At 40.7% G+C, this 17,381-nt stretch overlaps 1 protein-coding gene across 1 annotated transcript; it reads left to right on the forward strand.

Moving 5' to 3' along the window:
- Positions 1-10,986: 10,986 nt before the first annotated feature.
- On the forward strand, positions 10,987-17,351 carry SNRPB2 (small nuclear ribonucleoprotein polypeptide B2). The gene is made up of 6 exons (XM_035320237.1): positions 10,987-11,075; positions 12,700-12,872; positions 14,624-14,764; positions 15,699-15,752; positions 16,368-16,456; positions 16,969-17,351. The coding sequence occupies exons 1-6, from the start codon at positions 11,012-11,014 to the stop codon at positions 17,126-17,128; spliced, it is 681 nt and encodes a 226-aa protein (XP_035176128.1). The 5' UTR covers positions 10,987-11,011; the 3' UTR covers positions 17,129-17,351.
- Positions 17,352-17,381: the final 30 nt, after the last annotated feature.

Below are 17,381 nucleotides of genomic sequence, written 5' to 3' on the forward strand. Positions count from 1 at the left end.
GACCTAATGAATTAACTACAACAGGTGCACAAGGGTCATATTTCTCTTAGTCATTCTGTGAGGAAAATCAGTATAGAGCCTGTTAAAAAATAAATAAATAAAAATAAATAAAATAAATAAATAAAAGAAAATCACCTTAAAGGCAAAATTGCTATCACAGATTTTCATCTGTCTGATCATGACAGATAAAGAACGTAGCAATCAGTATTCCTTCTCTTGACATTAATGTTATTTAATTTGCTTTTCTGAGATCTCTTCTTTAGGCAGGACTTTTCAAAATCCAGCCCCAAGACCTCTGACTACCGTATTTACTTAGGCAGCGTATAAGCTATCCCGTATAAACGCCAGGATGCAGATCCTCACTTACTAGTCAGAATCACAGAACCACTAGACCACCAGGGATCAGGTCAAGGACTGGGCTGAAGGTTTGGGCTTTAATTTGGTTCCATGCCTACATTGCTCTTTCCTGGCAGGTCATGGGAAGCAGATTGGCTGGCTTGCGGGAGCTTATGTACACGTGGCTTTTAGCCTGCAGCCAAAGTGTTCCTCTAGATCTGGAAGTTTGAAGAGAGTTGCAGTCTCCAAGCTCAGATACAGCCACTTATTAGTCTGGCGCAACCGATTTTTGTGTTCCTTGCACTAGCTGTTCCTTCACCTCCTCTCCAGACACAAGGACATATATCTCTTTCATGCTCCTTCATTAGTAAACAACCCAGGACAGATTAAAGCCTCTTTCAAGTCAGTAAGATACCGGGCTACAAAGCTGGTGAAGGGCCTAGAGGGGAAGCCGTCTGAGGAGTGGCTGAGGTCACTTGGCCTGTTCAGCCTGGAAAAGAGGAGGCTGAGGGGAGACCTCATCGCAGTCTACAGCTTCCTCACCAGGGGGAGCGGAGGGGCAGGCGCTGATCTATTCTCTTTAGTCACCAGCGATAGGACCCGTGGGAATGGTGTCAAGCTGAGGCAGGGGAGGTTAAGGCCGCACACTGATGGTCGCACGCTGGAACAGGCTCCCCAGGGCAGGAGTCACTGCACCAAGCCTGTGGGAGTTTAAGAAGCGTTTGGACTGTGCTCTGAGTCACATGGTCTGAATTTTGGGGTAGACCTGTGTGGTGCCAGGAGTTGGACTCAATGATCCTTCCAGGACCATTCCAACTCAGGCTATTCTATGATTCTATACCCGCCTTTGGATTCTGTGAGAATTCAGGCCCTCACAAGTGAAGTTTCTTCTGAAGGGTGTTTCTTCTGAACAGGAGAGTTTGATTGCCCGCTTGAAAACTTAAAGGCATGTAGTAACAGAAGCAAAGGCTTTTGTACAGAAAGTACCCGAGGCATAGGCTACTTTTCAGCCTGCAGCAGACTAGGGGTAGGATATTACCATTTCAGACAAATATCATCTACGTAGCGTGAAGTGTTCCGGCATGCTTACAATCTGCCAAAGGCCAGAAAACAGGACCTTCATTTTAAGACTGTATGGAAAAGAAAACAACAACAATAACAGAGAAGGGACTTTTCCTTCCCCTACATTTTATTATTATTTTGCAACTCTTTAAGGTGTCCCCAAGGAATTATGCCCCCCCCGCCCCTCTTCCCCGCCCTTCCAAAGAAATAAAACAGACATTGTGGCACAGAGGTAGAATTTCAGGTCACACCAGAAGACATTCTTCTCACTGAAGTGTAGTTAAGCCCCACAAAGTGCCCCAAAACCTGCCAAAAATAATGTATGTACAGGTTAGTTTTACATGTTAGCATTATTTACTTGTCTGGTCTTGCATTCAGGGCTTGATCTATCTGGGGGGGGAACATGTAAGGCCGTGCAAGGTTGTTTGGTTGTATGGCTGACAACGTAACTTCAAGATTTTGAACTGTTTGTACAGAAGCAAAATACAGAAGAGCACAGTGTCCCCAAGGGAAACGTAGAAACTACCTGTTGCTTCTCAGGTTTTAAATTTTCCCTTAAAAGGTGTAAGCACCTATTAAGGTGTACGAAAAGGCGTAATCAGCTGAGTACAATTCTTACGTATACGTGAACATTTTCCTCTCCAATTTCCAACTTGGCGTGCAACATTTTTCATCATGCTCTTAGATCAGGATTCTGATTCTAACAATGGTTCCTAGTGACGAGAGAATGAATGGAACCTCTGAAAACGGAACCAGTGGAACCTCTGAATGATTCCAGAGAAGAGAGAAGCAAACCAGTCCTGACTGCTTTGAATGAGATGGAGGTAGTCAACAAATGTAAATGAATAAAATAAACCTGTAGGAACGTTTTCAAATAATTGTCATTGTCCAGAAGCTTTAAATTGGTTGAATCCTTGAAAGTTAATGGAAACTCAGGTTGCATCACTGAATTTGAAGTAGTAAGACAGACTTGCATCATTGCAGAGCCTCAGTCTCAGTTTAAATTGGCACTGCCTCTAACTTCACAAGAATGGAAGAGAAAAGCACATCTTTCTACATTGTCAGCTACTGGCAGACTTAGAAAAAAAAAATAAAGTTGTTAAAATTAAAAAGTAATGTTTTTTTTAGGACATTTCACCAAATATGTAATATTGAGTAGTAACCAGACAACAAATGAAAGGGAAGATGAAACAGTAGAAGGTACTTGCATGGCCTTAATTTACATGGCAATTGACAACAACCACAATCTGCACTGATTTAGAAGTGCCTGACACCATTCACCCTTGAGACAGAAAAATGGGATTCCCATATTATTTAAGGGAAGTGCAACCCCTCTCAAAATATGAGAGTCTGGGGTACACGGGTACACTACTGAGTACTGAAAATCTTAAGACTAGGCAGCACTGAACTCAACTGGGAAGAGAGGATGAGTCTCTTTGGATCTTCATGTAACAGATCTGGCTACAGCAAGAACCCCCCAGGATCCTTCCAGAAAAGAAACTCGTATTTTAGCCCTAAGCAACTATTTTTAGAGACAGGCTGGTTCTTTTTAATTCAGGGTCCATTTCAGTATCTTCAAAGCTAAACAAATGGTTGACTGCTCTGTTGAATCATGTTCCACGTGGAAAAACTCATGTTCCTATTAACATAAAGAGCTTAATGTCTTGCCTCTGTCCTAAAGATGAGTTTTGGATTCAAATGTACCCCCTCCAAGAGGAACAACTACCTTTACTTTGTGGGGCTCATGATCTGCATAAGAGATTTGTAACTTCAAACTTCATGTCTCCTCTAGATGAAGGGAGGAGGTTGCAGATGTACAAAAGGGCAAAACAACTTCCAAAAATACATTGCATTGCCACAAATCTACTTTAACATATTCCTGCCAGTGCTAAAACTCCTTTGCAAACCACCACAGATTAGACATTAGGGCTAAAAAGCGTGGAAGGCATTGTTTAACATTTGCCTGCATACTTCCAACTCTGTGAGCCAGTCAGGCTGAGATGACAGCTTGAGGTCCCAGCTGTGGCTCAGGATATGCTGTGCACCAGAGAACTTCCCCTCCGTAAGACGCCTTGTTCAGGAATTACATACTCTGTGACCACCTGACTTTTAAAGTTCCTTCAAAATATTCCTAGCGTTGTGTGTTAAATCACACTGCCGTAATCCAGAACTTTTTCAGCCACTGTTATTGACTAGAAAATACTTGGTTTGACAATTTATGGATCTGGGACAGATCTGGGACAAACTGTTGCTATTCACAATAGGTCTCCCTCCAACCCTGATGGAGTAGCAGTATTAAACACCAGCCAGCCAGCTAGGCTGGCAGCAAAGTCTTGTGTTTTTTCTTTTTTGTTTGTTTTGTTTTGTTTTTAGATTGGTTGGAAACAGAAGTGCTGAGGTTACTAACAGACTAACAGGCCAACTGCTGTTCTTACGCCTGCCAACAGAGTGGTTCCAAAGAGCGTTTATCAATAGGGAGATCTGGGACAGATCTGGGTTTTCGTCACTGCTACTTTTCTCTAGAAAGATTACAACAGCTACATGTGGAATAATTACCTTCCAGTCAGAAAACAGGAAAATGTTATTTGATTTAGGATGCTGGCTGCTGAATATTGTATAGCCTTACTTTGTAAGCAGAAATGCAGCGGGAAGGATTGTCTTAATCCACCTGCACACTTAATTTTAAGCCAGCAGATCCGTACATTCATAAATATATCCAAGCACCTGTTCTCATTTCATTCTTTGGAGGTGGGAAATTTATTCCTTCAGAGGCAAAAATCTCATCTCACGGAGCTAAGATTTATTTCTTACGTTACTGAAGGCAGGACAGCGTAAATCATTGCTGGAATGGAGTATTTTCAGAAGCTAACACACACACACAGCTGCTCCAGGGTGGAATTCTGACGGAGAGAAGATCGAAGCCCCATTTGACACTGCTCTCGACCTACACCATATATATATTTTTAAGGGTATGTGGCACATAAGAACCCTAACCGTTGGAAGGGGCTACACCACGCTAAAGCTAAATGAGAAATAGGCACCGAAAGGCCCTCTGCGTCCCAGCATGGCTGCAAACACGAGGCAGCACAACATGAGCAGCCTTTTCCACAAACAGCCAAGCTTTAGGAACACTAGAAGAATTTATGGCCTGCTTGAGTCCACCAGATATGGTAAATTTACAGTTTTAAACTCCAGTACCGGAGATGGTATGATTTACCATCAGCTCCCCAGTGCTTGCTGTTACTGAGAACTAAATGATTTAGGTCAATAAATGTTTGAAGGAATGAGACCATCAAAATAGCTCTCAGGCTTTCTTAGTATCCACACAGAGAACTGGCAGAGCTTCAACACAAGCCCAGGCAGAACTTGTTAGAGAGGCTTACTACTGCTGTTTCTCTAAGCTGCAGGAATTATTAAGCACAAGACGTATAATAAACAAGATTATTTATGGCTTCATAGCTTGATGCTGGCATGGGTCTTAGCAATTTCAAGGCTGAGCTGGCTTGAGAAAAAAAAAAAAAAAAAAAAAAGCTGTGGAAATCTGAGAGCTTCTTTACAGGATCTTATGGTCCATAAAGCCTCACACTTGATGCTGATAGCAAGCTGCTAGTGCTGTGAAAACGTCAGCTAGGAGCTAGGCAGAGTTCCCTCACTTAGGATCAAGGTGATAAACTCTCTGCTTTGGAGCCCCTCTTTCAGGACAAGCTTGTCTCTGTTTTGTAGTCAATCTGTATTTTCAAGGGGAAAGATGCCCTTCCACCCAGGGCATACTGTATTTTCTCCTCATCTATGGAAAAGTTTCTTCAGCAGTAGAGCAGCAACAATAGCTGCTTGAAACCACCATACCTAGCAATTGCTTTAGTTTCCAACCCAGTAAAACTGCTTAAAGCAGCCTAAGCTTCCTCATCACCTCCTTGTCACAGCCTACCCAGGCCACCACAAACATCACCCCTAGCCTTGTACTTCCCATTCGTTGCCAGCTCAGAGGCACAGACAACGTCTGCAGCACCCATTTGCACATGATGCTCCTGGCTCCACCATCAGCAGTCCCTCGGGTGTTTGTAACCTGCATCACAGCCCTCATCACATCCCTCCCAGGTGTTTGGCTGCTTGTGCTCAACACCAGCACTGACATGGTGTGGCTGTGACTTTGGCTCAGACTGCTGTGACAAGGGCTGTCTTTGTGTGGGAGGTGTGTTTAGACCCAGTCTGTTGCCTCTGGTCCTTGCCTGAGCTGTGGTGCAGCTGTGTCTGGCCAGGTACCTCAGATCCAGACCTGCAGACTTATCTGAGACCTTTTCTTGTTCCTCACTTGTCCACTGCTTAGCGCGTAGTGGCCAACTCTCACTGCTGCTGCCAGATCTGCTCGTCTTGTTCAGGCACCATGGGACGGTGCCCCTGCTGGGCCTTACCGTGCGTGGTTCTTGGGCTTGCCCTTCTTCGTGATCCTGCCCTTGCTGCTCCCTGATAGCCCGAGCCAGACCCTTGGTCTCCATTTCCCTTCTAACAGGCAGCGGTGCCTTCCCTGGCTGCTCCCCCAGGAGCACGGGGCTTCTTGCACCGCCTAGGCTTGGCTCTGCAGCAAGTCGTGCCCTGCAGGCAGCTCCCAGCCTCCCACCTCTGCTCCTGGCCGGACTTTGTGCCCTGTGAGAGCCCATCCCTCTTGTGCCCAGTATCCCCTGTGGGTGCGTTGCACAGAGAAACCATAATTCTGTTTCTTTTCCTGATTTTGCCACCAAGAAATCCCTGGCGAGCTGGGAGCTCATGCACTGGGGAGATGCTGCAAGAGTTGTAGCTAAAGCTGCTTTGTATCAACATGGGTACAGATAGTGAAGAATTGGCTATTTGTGAGATTAAGGAAAAAAAAAAAAAAAAAAGAGGCAACTTCACGTAACTCTGCAGATAAGTCTTGATTTCATTATACTGCAGTGTTTCCTGTGCAGTAGGATTCAAAAGAATTTAACTTTAAATGCCAAAATAATGTTAGTCACCTCGCTTACACTGTACTAGTATGCTGATTCCAGTAAAACTAAAAACTTAACCCAAACTGAAAGAAAAAGGAAAGAAAAAGGAACTCTGCACTCTTGCAGAGTAATAAAACCAGTGCTGCTGTTCTTCACAGCAAAAAGCTAGCAAGGACAGATGATGCTGCCACCAATCACTGCCAATAAAAGGGAAACCCAAGCACCCTAATTTGGAGCCATCTGCATGAAATTAAAAACACCACCCATGCTTCATGCTTTTCAGTATGTTAGCATGCCCCAGTGAATTGGGAATTACCATAACATTAAATAGAGTAAATGTGAGGAATTCTCTGTTCTTCCAAGGGTGGTGTTTAATATACTTGTAATTTCTGATTTATTTTTTTCTTACAGGAATCGAAGTAGTCTAAAAGCTGTAAGTTAAGAAATGCAAAGCCCTATACCTGTCAGGAGCAACAACTGGTCTGAGAAGGGGAAAAAGGCTGTCTGATAAAGGGAAGATCAGTCTAGAAAGTGTATGGCCACAGAAGAAACTAAATGGTCTGCAAAGGCTTTGGTAAGTTCTCCATAAGAACTTATCCTTAACATAAGGATAGGGACCCTTTCTTTCTGCTTTTTATTTTACTTCAGGTGGGTGGGAGGAATTAGAGGAGGCAGTTGTTGCTGGCTTCCAACAGCCCTGACATTAATTGAAACTTTTAGGTACTAATATAGCAATGGTAATTGCTGTCATCTGTTGAACACTACTAAATTGAAGAAACCAAGCTGAGATGGGGAACAGAGTAATTAATTCATTAGTGAGCTTGCATGGGGGCTTTGTTAAAGAAGTTTGTTCCGTGACCTGTTGAGTCCCCCTCTAAGTTCAACTAATTTTTAAATTTATTATTTTTTTTTTTTAGTATGGTTAATAAAGCACAAAGGTGAAATGTAATCTTGTCATAGCTTATGCTGGTTATAACTAGCTATGAATGGTAAGAATCTAAAATTTAATTCTGGCTCATTTAACCATGATAATTAGTTGTTTCTTTTAAAGCAATGCAACTGCTTGCTATTGTCATAAAGTAGACTATCTTATAAAGAAAGTGTTTGTTTGTTTGTTTGTTTTTTTCTCCTGTGGGCTTGGTAAGGTGGAAATGTGATGTCAAGAGAAAAAGCAGAGCTTTACAAATTATAATCAAGATAGAGCACTCTTCTTCTGAAGCAATAGTAGTAATTGGTTGTGATGGTGTACTCTGCTCTTGGTTGGTGAAGCTTCCTGGACTAAGTCACACAGAAAGTGAAAGACTTATCAGGCAGTGTATTTAATAATTAGAAATATAAATTGCTAATAATAAATGTCAGAGGAACATATGGGGTTTTGTTTTAGATCAAGCAGTAATAACTTCAAGCATCTTTTCAGTGATTATGAAGCAGCCTTATTAAGGGAACTGCAGTACATTATTTTCCTTCTGTGTGGTGTTTTGGTTTGCTTCTTTTCCTACCTCTGGGTGTTTTATTGTCCTCCAGACAGGGTCATCTAGGTCTTCTTCCTGAGTGGTTACAGTTAATTCAGAACTTCACTATGTGCAGTTCAAATGATTCTTTTCCAAGTGCCTTGCCACACGCTTGTCAATACTAAATTTCTTCTGCCATCATGTTGTCCATTCCCTTTGCTTTGTTAGTTTAGAGATCATGTATCCTGAGCCTTTGAGCAACTCTCTGTAAATCACTGCAGCCTCCTCAGCTCCCTCTGGCAATTTACACTAGTGGATGGCAGTCAGCGTAATGGCACAGCAGCCACTGATTTACAGGACACAATACCTCCTATTTTGCACCTTCCAATTGAATATAGATCTGAAAGTTGCTCAACCTTCAAAAAACCTTTTATGCCTTAGATGCGAGGTTTCACGCAGAAATGAATTTCATTGACTCTGCAGATGCTCACACCACTAATGTACATTAGTGCTTGCTCGGGAATTTCCTTATTTCCTGACACTTTGTCCATTGTGTCTGTCCGTTTTCCAATGTTTAGCAATGTGCTCTATTATCATACCTGACACAGCAGAACAGGTCAGTCACAGGGTGGAACCAAAATATTAAAGACAAATCCAGCCACATCACAAAGTATTCACATGCATGCTTTGTAGCATGTGATTATTTTTTTTTTTTGCCTCCACATTGGGACAAAAATATTCCTGTACTGATAAATTTGAGTAACTATTTTAATGATTCTACAATCTTAATGAAACAAGATAACTGCCGTGACAAGTTTGAAGCATTATTTTGCGTATCAAAGCTGTGAGGACTGCATGACGCTTTAAAACCAGGAGTGAAATTTCCACTGTTCGCAGCTCTTAGTTATTGTTGTACTTTATTTTGGAGGAACTGCTTTTAGAAAAAGAAGAAAAAAAGGATTTTTATTACAGGTGTCATAACAAACAACAGCAATAATAAAGAAATGCTAGGTTTCCTTGACCTTGAGCAAAGGGCAGGAAGAAGGAAGAGCCATGGCTACTATACTAAGATTTTTCAAGAACCCTGTCTTCTCTGCTTTGCTTCTCCAGCACTGCTTGACAGTCTCTGGAAAGCAGCTACCTGTTAGAGTTGGAAGTATGTTTCCAGCACATTATACTGGCGATGGATTATAACTCCTTACTAAGTTGCTGTGGGCATTCTTGCTAAGAAACTTGGAATAATTTTTACAATATTTCAAGCTTTCAGAGACTTTTAAACAAGTAACTGCTGTAGTGAATACAAGAGCATTGTACCTCCCTGGAGATTAAGAAAACAAAAGTAATCCAAATAAATCTTGGGGAGGGGTGGGGGAGCCAACCTGAGAAATGAAAGTTGCTTCTATTGAACCAGCAGTTAGGCTGAAATCCCACCTGAAGAGCAGGAAAGGAAAGGCACAGCTTTCTGCTTTATTGCATTCGCATTCTGCAAGAATAAATCAGCAGTGCTTATAGTGACTCTGAGCATGTATGAGTGTGGCACGCTGCACTGGAAGAATTATAGAAGTCGTGAATTCTTCCTTACTCTGTGTCAGGTAGAGGTTTTTTGTGTGTTTGTTTTCTTTAGTTTCTTTATGAACAGTTTAAAGACTTTAAAATAAAGTCATTTATAATAAGTCAATGTTTTTGATTCCAGGAGAAAATCAAATTCCCCTAGCTACATTGATTCAATAACAAACAAGTAGTTTTGAACTTTTTTAGTAAATTACGAGTTATGTGGATTGTATTGCTGTCCAACACATAAAATAGCACATAGCCTCTCTGAAAACGTTTTTTAATAAATCGTTCATGCTTGGACTCCAAAGATATTTTTTGTTAAATATTTATAAAAAAAAAAAAAAAAGAAAGACCCCAAAGTGGACCATAAAACGTGCCTTGAACTGCTGTCTATTATCATTTTAATTTGTGATGTGTATATATTGCACATTACCTTTCTATGGGCACTGTTTCCCATACCATGCAATGCTATTACACAACTGAAGGTAATGCTGTTCTCTCCCACCAGTAAACCTCTCAATCAAGTGCTGGTTTTTTTGGTTGCTTTTTTTTTTTCCCCTATTAACTCAGTTTAATCTATGTTGTTCTCTATAAGCTTCCTCAATACCAGAGTTTCCTCAATACCTGATTTTTTTTTAATCAGGAAAACTCTAGGATCTGGAACTAATGTGTTCACTTTTCCTGACAAGCAGCTGAAGCAACAGCTCCCTAATAACCCTGTCTTTTTACCAAGAGACGAGTTTCAGTGTGGACCTTTCCAAATATAGCTTAATTTGAACACAAAGTCTCTTACGGATTATAACTTTCCCTGGTAACTTTTTGACATGCAACCAGGTTAAACTTTCACGACTTGAAGTTGTTTCTGGAACAGACTGCATCATTGTTCATTCATAGGCACAAAAGTATGCAGCCTGCAAAATTATTCCAAAAATTCAAAGGCTGCAACCTCAATCTGTTCTCTGTTTATTTTTCCCCAGGTTCCATAGCCGCAGGGATTTCAAAAGTACTTTCAAGAAATGAAATGTTCAGATAGTTTAGATATTGAAAAGGTAATCGAAAAACAAATGTTAGCTAATGGATGCTTGTTAAGAGGTGTTTTTAGGTGTTGTTTCTCTTCGTTCTCCACAGCTGCTCCGTCACCTGTGAAGACACGAAAATCACAGCTAGGTACGTTTATCACTCTATCAGAACATAATAAAGGGAGAAGCTGACTGAGGAAGCCCCATTTTCTGTCAGCTTCACCCCGGGCCTGAATCACCCCGCGCAGCTCCCCTCGCCCGCTCTGAGGGGCGCCAAGATGGCGGCCGCCCACCACCCCCGGCCTGGCAGACAGGCGGCCGCCTTGCCCCGCCCCGCGCATGGGCCGCTCGGCGCATCGATCGCTCCGGGAGCGGCTGCCCCGCCTGCGCGCGGCGGCGGCGGCCATTTCGGAGGGAGGCGGTGAGGGGCCGGCGGTGCCCGGTGGGTGCCGCGTCCCGGTGCCAGGGCGGCTCCGGGGGCCGCCTGGGGAGGGCTGGGGCTGCCCTGTGGGGCCTGCGCGGCGCCCTCGAGGTGGAGGTGGAGGCGGTGGCGGGGGGGGGGAAGCGGCGCGGGGCCGGCCGGTAACGGCTGTGCGTGTGCTGTGTTGTAGGCGCGGTGCGGAGGATGGACATCAGGCCGAACCACACCATTTACATCAACAACATAAACGATAAGATCAAGAAAGAAGGTACCGCTGCTCGGGGAGCGCTGCGGTGGGAAGGGGCATGGTGAAGGGCAGGCCGGGGGCTGCCTGCGGGGCTGGGGCTGAGCCCCCGGGACCCCGACGGGCGTCCTGAGATACCGCTGGTGGGCCTCGCCTGTCGGCATCGGTGCCATCAACCAACGTGTAGTGCGTCCCTGCGTTACAGACACCGCCTCACAGCTACTCCAGCTTCCTGTGGAGGAATCTCAGCTCCTCAGTGTGCTTTAAAAAGAACAAATAATAATAATAATAAAATAATAATAATAATTAAAAAACACGCCTTTATTTGGCTCTATATTCATTGTATAGAACCAGAACCATCCGTTTTTTAATACTCATGCTTAGCGCATAATCTTAAGTGACAAAGGTAACTTAATTGTAGTTGTTTGGGTTGAGTGGCTGGACCATGTTCTAGCCCTGCTCAAATGCTTATTCTGGGTGCTGCAGGGAGTGTTCTGGAAAGGGAACCAGCTTTGCCAATAAAGTGGTTTATCAAGATGGTTCTATTTAATAAAGTAAACGTTAAGGATTTATTTGTAGCATTTTAGGTGCCCTATAAGCTAATAAGTGTCCATTATTAAATTGTTTGGCTATAGTTTTTAAATACAGTAGTTCAAATTACCAATAAAGCCTGCAAATCCCATATTTAAATACATTTTAAAGTTATTTAAAGATAAAAGTTTCAATAAGAAAACAAAAAATGCTGATAAAGCAAGTTGCATTCTTGTATTTTACTATGTAGCTTTTGGAAGGTATCATACTTCACAAGTTGCTTTAATTGGCTTCCTGTTGATTTTGATTTTTTTTTTATATATAGAGAGAGAGCTGTAGTTTGTCAAGAGCAGCTAGAAAAAGTGATATTGGGCTGGTATTACCAGGTCTCAACAGCAGTAACCAAGAGGTAGTGCTCTTACGTAGCTGAAATATTTCAAGTGTAAGACTTGTCAGAATAATTATGCAATATAGAGGTTATATTTAGCTTAATTGGAGAAGATTAAAGTTTAATTTGATGTGTCAGGTGACTTGAAATAATAAAAATAAATCCGTGGCAACTGCAAGTTACAGTGTGATCATACAAAAATGTATTTATATATAGAATATGAAAAATACTTGATGTGCTTGAAAGAATTGATTAAACAGTTAGAAACTAAACTTCCAAAATTATTTAGCCTTTGATTAGGTCTTTGCAGTGTTCTTAAGTCATACCTCTTTACTGTTGCATGTGATGGTATTGATTTGCTGATCGGTCTTTGATGGCTGTAATACATCATACTGGAGTGTGTGTGTTTGTGTATGTGTGTGTATATATACGTATACACAAGAACGTGTATTTGTACCCTCCAGTAATTTTTACTGTCGTAGAAAGTTAAAATGCATGGAGGAACGGTTTCTTTGCTAGCTGAATGCTTGTGATGTGAAACCAAGCATTATACACCAACTTGCAAAAACTGGGCCAATTAACTTGCACTTGTGCAGCAGTTCTAAGCTCATATAAGTTATTACTGTGAGATCAAGGGGGCAGAAATCCTAAAGGACAGCAAACTCTAGAAGCAGACATTTATATGTAACTGGTTATAATCATGTGCGTTTTTTTTTAACGTGTCAACAGAGCTGAAGAGGTCCTTGTACGCATTATTCTCACAGTTCGGTCATGTGGTTGACATTGTGGCTTTGAAGACTATGAAGATGAGAGGACAGGCTTTTGTTATATTTAAAGAACTTGGATCATCTACCAACGCTCTGAGACAACTCCAAGGCTTTCCATTTTATGGGAAACCAATGGTGAGTTATTTTGTTCTTTCTATATAACAAAAATTTATTGTGGTATGATGCAACGTTTGGGTATTCGCACCTTAAGAATCAGCTGTCACATATAATTGTGCTGTTATTCAGTGATGTCCTCTCTCAATTAATAGATACATTTATGCAAGCTTGAGGGGAGACTGGAGAGACAGTAGTTCAAGTACAGTGAGGCTGAACTTATCATTTGACTGTCTTAAATGATGGCTTTATGTTTTTCTGTGGTAGGTTGAAGTTTCAAGATCTGAAGTGCTTCCAGCTTACACATCATGTCTTCTGTTGAACAGATAAAATTCCTGTAGTAATGTTCTTGAAGTTAGGTGCTTTCTGTTGATATGATAATTATTGGTTACTCTAGTTGTTCGTAGACTGTGATGCTTCCATTTTGAGGCAACAGTGGGAAGGGTGAAGATCTCTAGTTTTACTTTCCAGAAATTGCCAGGTGTGTTTGGTAATATATATATTTTTTAAATTGTTGGATAGTTTTGTGTGTGCATACATCAGATTAGCAAGCCAAATGACTGAATTTTGGTATCGCTTCAGTGATGCAAAAGCACTGCTACTCAAGAAAAACTGATTTAATAACGTACTCGATTACAGGCAGAATGGCACAACAGTTGACGCGTTCCTGTTGTTGCCTGCTTGAATAACTACGCATCTCCTAATTCTGCAGCTATGTGTGGCACAATACATGCAAATAGCCCACTTCAGTGATAGATGGATATATTAGTACTGGCTTTTAGCTCATGGCTTTGAGTGTTAAGGAGTGCACAGGCTGTTGTGTTGCTGAGCCACAAGATTGTTTCATTAACACTTTAAAATTATCTAACAAAATCCTTAATGAGGAATTGTACAAGCTTAATTCTGTTATTTGCCCTTAAAGAGCTTTGTGCTCTGTAAAATGTAATAGGAAATAAATTAATAAATAAATTGAAACTTCATAAGCTTTTGGACATACTTTCCTCTTTAAATATTGACGGCAGCACGCATACTACATCTAGCAACATAAAAAAACGTAAAAAAACATTTGGCCCATATAATTCTGTATTGAGGTAGTCTCCAATAAGTGGTAAGATTGTAAATGTATGCACGCATGTGTACACATTGACATATGTAACGTTACGCCAGCTGTAAATTTCTAACTGAATCCATTTATCTCCCTGAATTTGGGAAGCCTCTGTCAGAAAAAATAATGCAGTTGTGCTGACAAAATTTATGCAATTCAAGTTGAATTAAGGCAAGTACTTCTCTTTTTTATTTGAGTTTTACTGAACTCATTTTTCTCTGCAGAGATCTGAGAAACTACCATGGAGTCTTAATGCCTAACACCTCCCTTCCTGCCCCCAAGTGCTTTAAACCCCTCAGTTTTTTAAATAGCATCTGGTGGCAGTTTTGTTAACTGACGTTATATAGCTTTGTACAGCTGTTACCTTGATAGACATTAAAAAGGTGCCATTAGCTGATTAGAGTTCCGATTCCAATGAGAGAGGTAAAATTAGTAATTTATTCTCATGAGTGGTCCATCTGAGTTCTTAAAAAGTTCTTTAGTTGTGATCAGAATTAATTTTGAGGATTATGTACTCTGTAAGCATACCTACAACTTATGAGTATTTTTAATACAAGAAGTTTCTACAAAAATACTATGTCAGTAGTGCAAGTAGAACACAGTCAACAAAGTTGCTACAAGATTTTAAGTATAATAAACAAAATGTGTTCTTTTTTCTTTTAAAAAGCGTATTCAGTATGCAAAAACAGACTCTGATATCATCTCTAAAATGCGTGGTACTTTTGCTGATAAGGAAAAAAGGAAGGAAAAGAAGAAGGCCAAATCTCTGGAGCAGTCAGCAAATGCAGCAAATAAGAAGGTTATCCAGGTAGGCTGTTTTTGTTTTAAAAAAAAAAAAAACAAGAGGGGGGGCAACCTATTTAGGTTTTTCTTCTGAAGACTAATGATTGTCTTTCTCAGTTCTGTATTTCTCAGTTCTTTGAATTGTTGTCTGTTGATACCTACTGTGCTCTATCACTTACTAGTGTTTAAATGCTTATTTGCACTACAGACGCTGTAGAATGGCAAATGGGTAAAAGGGAATAAGATTACCCATTTACAATTAGACGGGAAGGAGTTGGCTTGGAATATATCTCCAAAAAGGGTTGTCCTGGCATAAACTAATAATGTTTAGTCACGTATGTCTTCAAGTTTAGTAGAAAACACCAAGGCACAGGATTTGAATACTGTTACCTCGCTGCTGTTCCTGTTAAGACACAATTAAGAAGAGATCAGAGCAATCATAGAAAACATTTTCCAAGTAGAATATTCAGTTTTCTCACAATTTATTCAAAATCAATGGTTATACACAAACCTTCTAGGAAGAATTAATTGCTTCTATTGATAATGGTAATGGCTTTAAGCTATACTTTGTAAACTGGTGTCCTCAGTGGAGCATCTGTTTTTTTTCCTACTAAATGTGTCCTGTCTAGGCTTTCATTTTCAGAACAGCTTCCTGTCTTGTAAAACTGAATTTTATGATGTGGAGAAGTAGTGATTCTGCTGCCATTGCCATTAGTTAGATGTTTTTTTCTTTTGTTGTCTGGTTTTGGGGTTCAGTGAAATGCATGTGTTTTTGTTTCCTTACAGCAGGTATTTCATAAACAACGAATGTTCCTTGGATTACAGTTTAATCAGTCAGAACAATAAACAAAACACACTAGCCTTAACATACTGCTTGAGTTGTATAGAAACATGGTGATATGTGTTTATATATTTCTAACCAAATATCTTTTAAAAACTATTTTGTACTTATTTGCTAGGGAGCAACACAAAATTCAGCCAGTGCCCCTGGGACTTCACCACAGAATCAGCAGGTAATGCTTGTTTTTGTGACCAAATCTGTTAAAGATTCTGAAGCTTAAGAACTAACTGGGTTTCTAATCAATATATTTTAATACAACACTATAGTAAAACCAGTGTTTTGTGTGGTTTTCAGTTGCTCAAAGAAACTCAGTAGTTCAGTTCTACTGTAGATGAACAGAGTATTTATCGTGGCCACCAGCTGCTCTACCAGAGAGGGAGCTGTGGAAGGCCTAGGTTTGTCACTTCCCCCACAGGTATCTTGGATGGCCTGAATAATCTAAAATGGCACTATGGGTAGTTGTAAGGCACCTGGTATAGTGGAGTACTGCAGCATCAGCTGTTGAGCTATCAAGTTTAAATAAGATGTCTAAGAAAATATATTAATGTGATTTTTTTTTTTTGTGGAAGCAAGAGATCCTCTAAATTTTTATTGCTGTGAGATAGACAGTTTGAAAAAACACATGGGAATTTGTCTGCATATTGCGTGAAGGTATCCTAAAGCCCAACTAGCAGTATTCAGAGTAAAAACTGAGGATGCGTGAGTCTTAGTTCAAATAATAATGCAGATCGCAGAGGAGCGGACAGCTGTGGATAATCTGCTGAGTGTTGTTCTTCTGTTGTTGCAGGTGCCTGATAACCCACCGAACTATATCCTTTTCCTTAATAACCTGCCTGAGGAAACAAACGAGATGATGCTGTCCATGTTATTCAATCAGTAAGTTTTGAGTTATTCTTTGAATCCTTCTGTTACCTTTATACTTTCTCAGTTAGCAAGTTGATTTTTAGCAAATAAGAGGTTTTGAAAGTATTTCAGTTTTCTGTGTTACTGCCAAGATTACAAATGTCAGGTCTGATGTCTTGGTGCAGAAAACAAGTGCAATTTTCTTTTTTATTTTGAGTTGCTTTTGATTGTGTAAGTTATCTATTACCAGTCTGCACTGGATTTAAGTTAGTGACCAATATGAAACACTTTATGATATCAGGAACGGCTTCAAAACTAGCTTTAGTTGACTCTGCATGTGTGCAGGACTGACTGAATTACTTCCACAGGGTAATCCTCAGGTCCATAGTTCTGATGACTGGACATAGAAAAGGTGTTCAGTTGAATCTTTTATTAGTAGTAATTGTTATGCTAGTAGATATGTATGGTGAGGTCCTACGGCTACTGAAGAGATACAAATTATCAAACCAGGAAATAATATCTGACTCTTTCAATTTCTTTTAAAGGTTTCCTGGATTTAAAGAAGTGCGTTTAGTGCCTGGGCGCCATGACATTGCATTTGTGGAGTTTGAAAATGAATGTCAAGCCGGAGCTGCTCGAGATGCCCTCCAAGGATTCAAGATCACTCCGTCTCATGCTATGAAAATCACTTATGCCAAGAAATAACCAGACGCTCTTTAAAGGACTTCTTCGGATTGATTTTTTTTATCATGATGATACTTTGATCAGCTAGCATGTTTGCTCTTCTCTGCAGAAGAGATAAGACTGTTGTGTGAAGTGGCCACCACCGTTGGGCCAGTTGCAGGACTTTGTGGATCTCTTGAATAGTAAACTTCTGTGCTAAAACACCGTTTTTTATAAAATAAATTTAGTTGATGCTGTTTTCAAACTGTGTTTTTCCTTGAATTTGTCTTTCCTT

The sequence above is a fragment of the Oxyura jamaicensis genome, chromosome 3, assembly GCF_011077185.1.
Source record: "Oxyura jamaicensis isolate SHBP4307 breed ruddy duck chromosome 3, BPBGC_Ojam_1.0, whole genome shotgun sequence".
In the NCBI taxonomy this organism is placed as follows: domain Eukaryota; kingdom Metazoa; phylum Chordata; class Aves; order Anseriformes; family Anatidae; genus Oxyura; species Oxyura jamaicensis.

Excerpts from the sequence above, each read along its gene's own strand:
- SNRPB2 (XM_035320237.1), top strand. The coding sequence starts at position 11,012 with ATGGACATCAGGCCGAACCACACCATTTACATCAACAACATAAACGAT. Across the intron at positions 11,076-12,699 it reads CGATAAGATCAAGAAAGAAG|AGCTGAAGAGGTCCTTGTAC; the intron begins GTACCGCTGCTC and ends ACGTGTCAACAG. Across the intron at positions 16,457-16,968 it reads CTGTCCATGTTATTCAATCA|GTTTCCTGGATTTAAAGAAG; the intron begins GTAAGTTTTGAG and ends TTTCTTTTAAAG.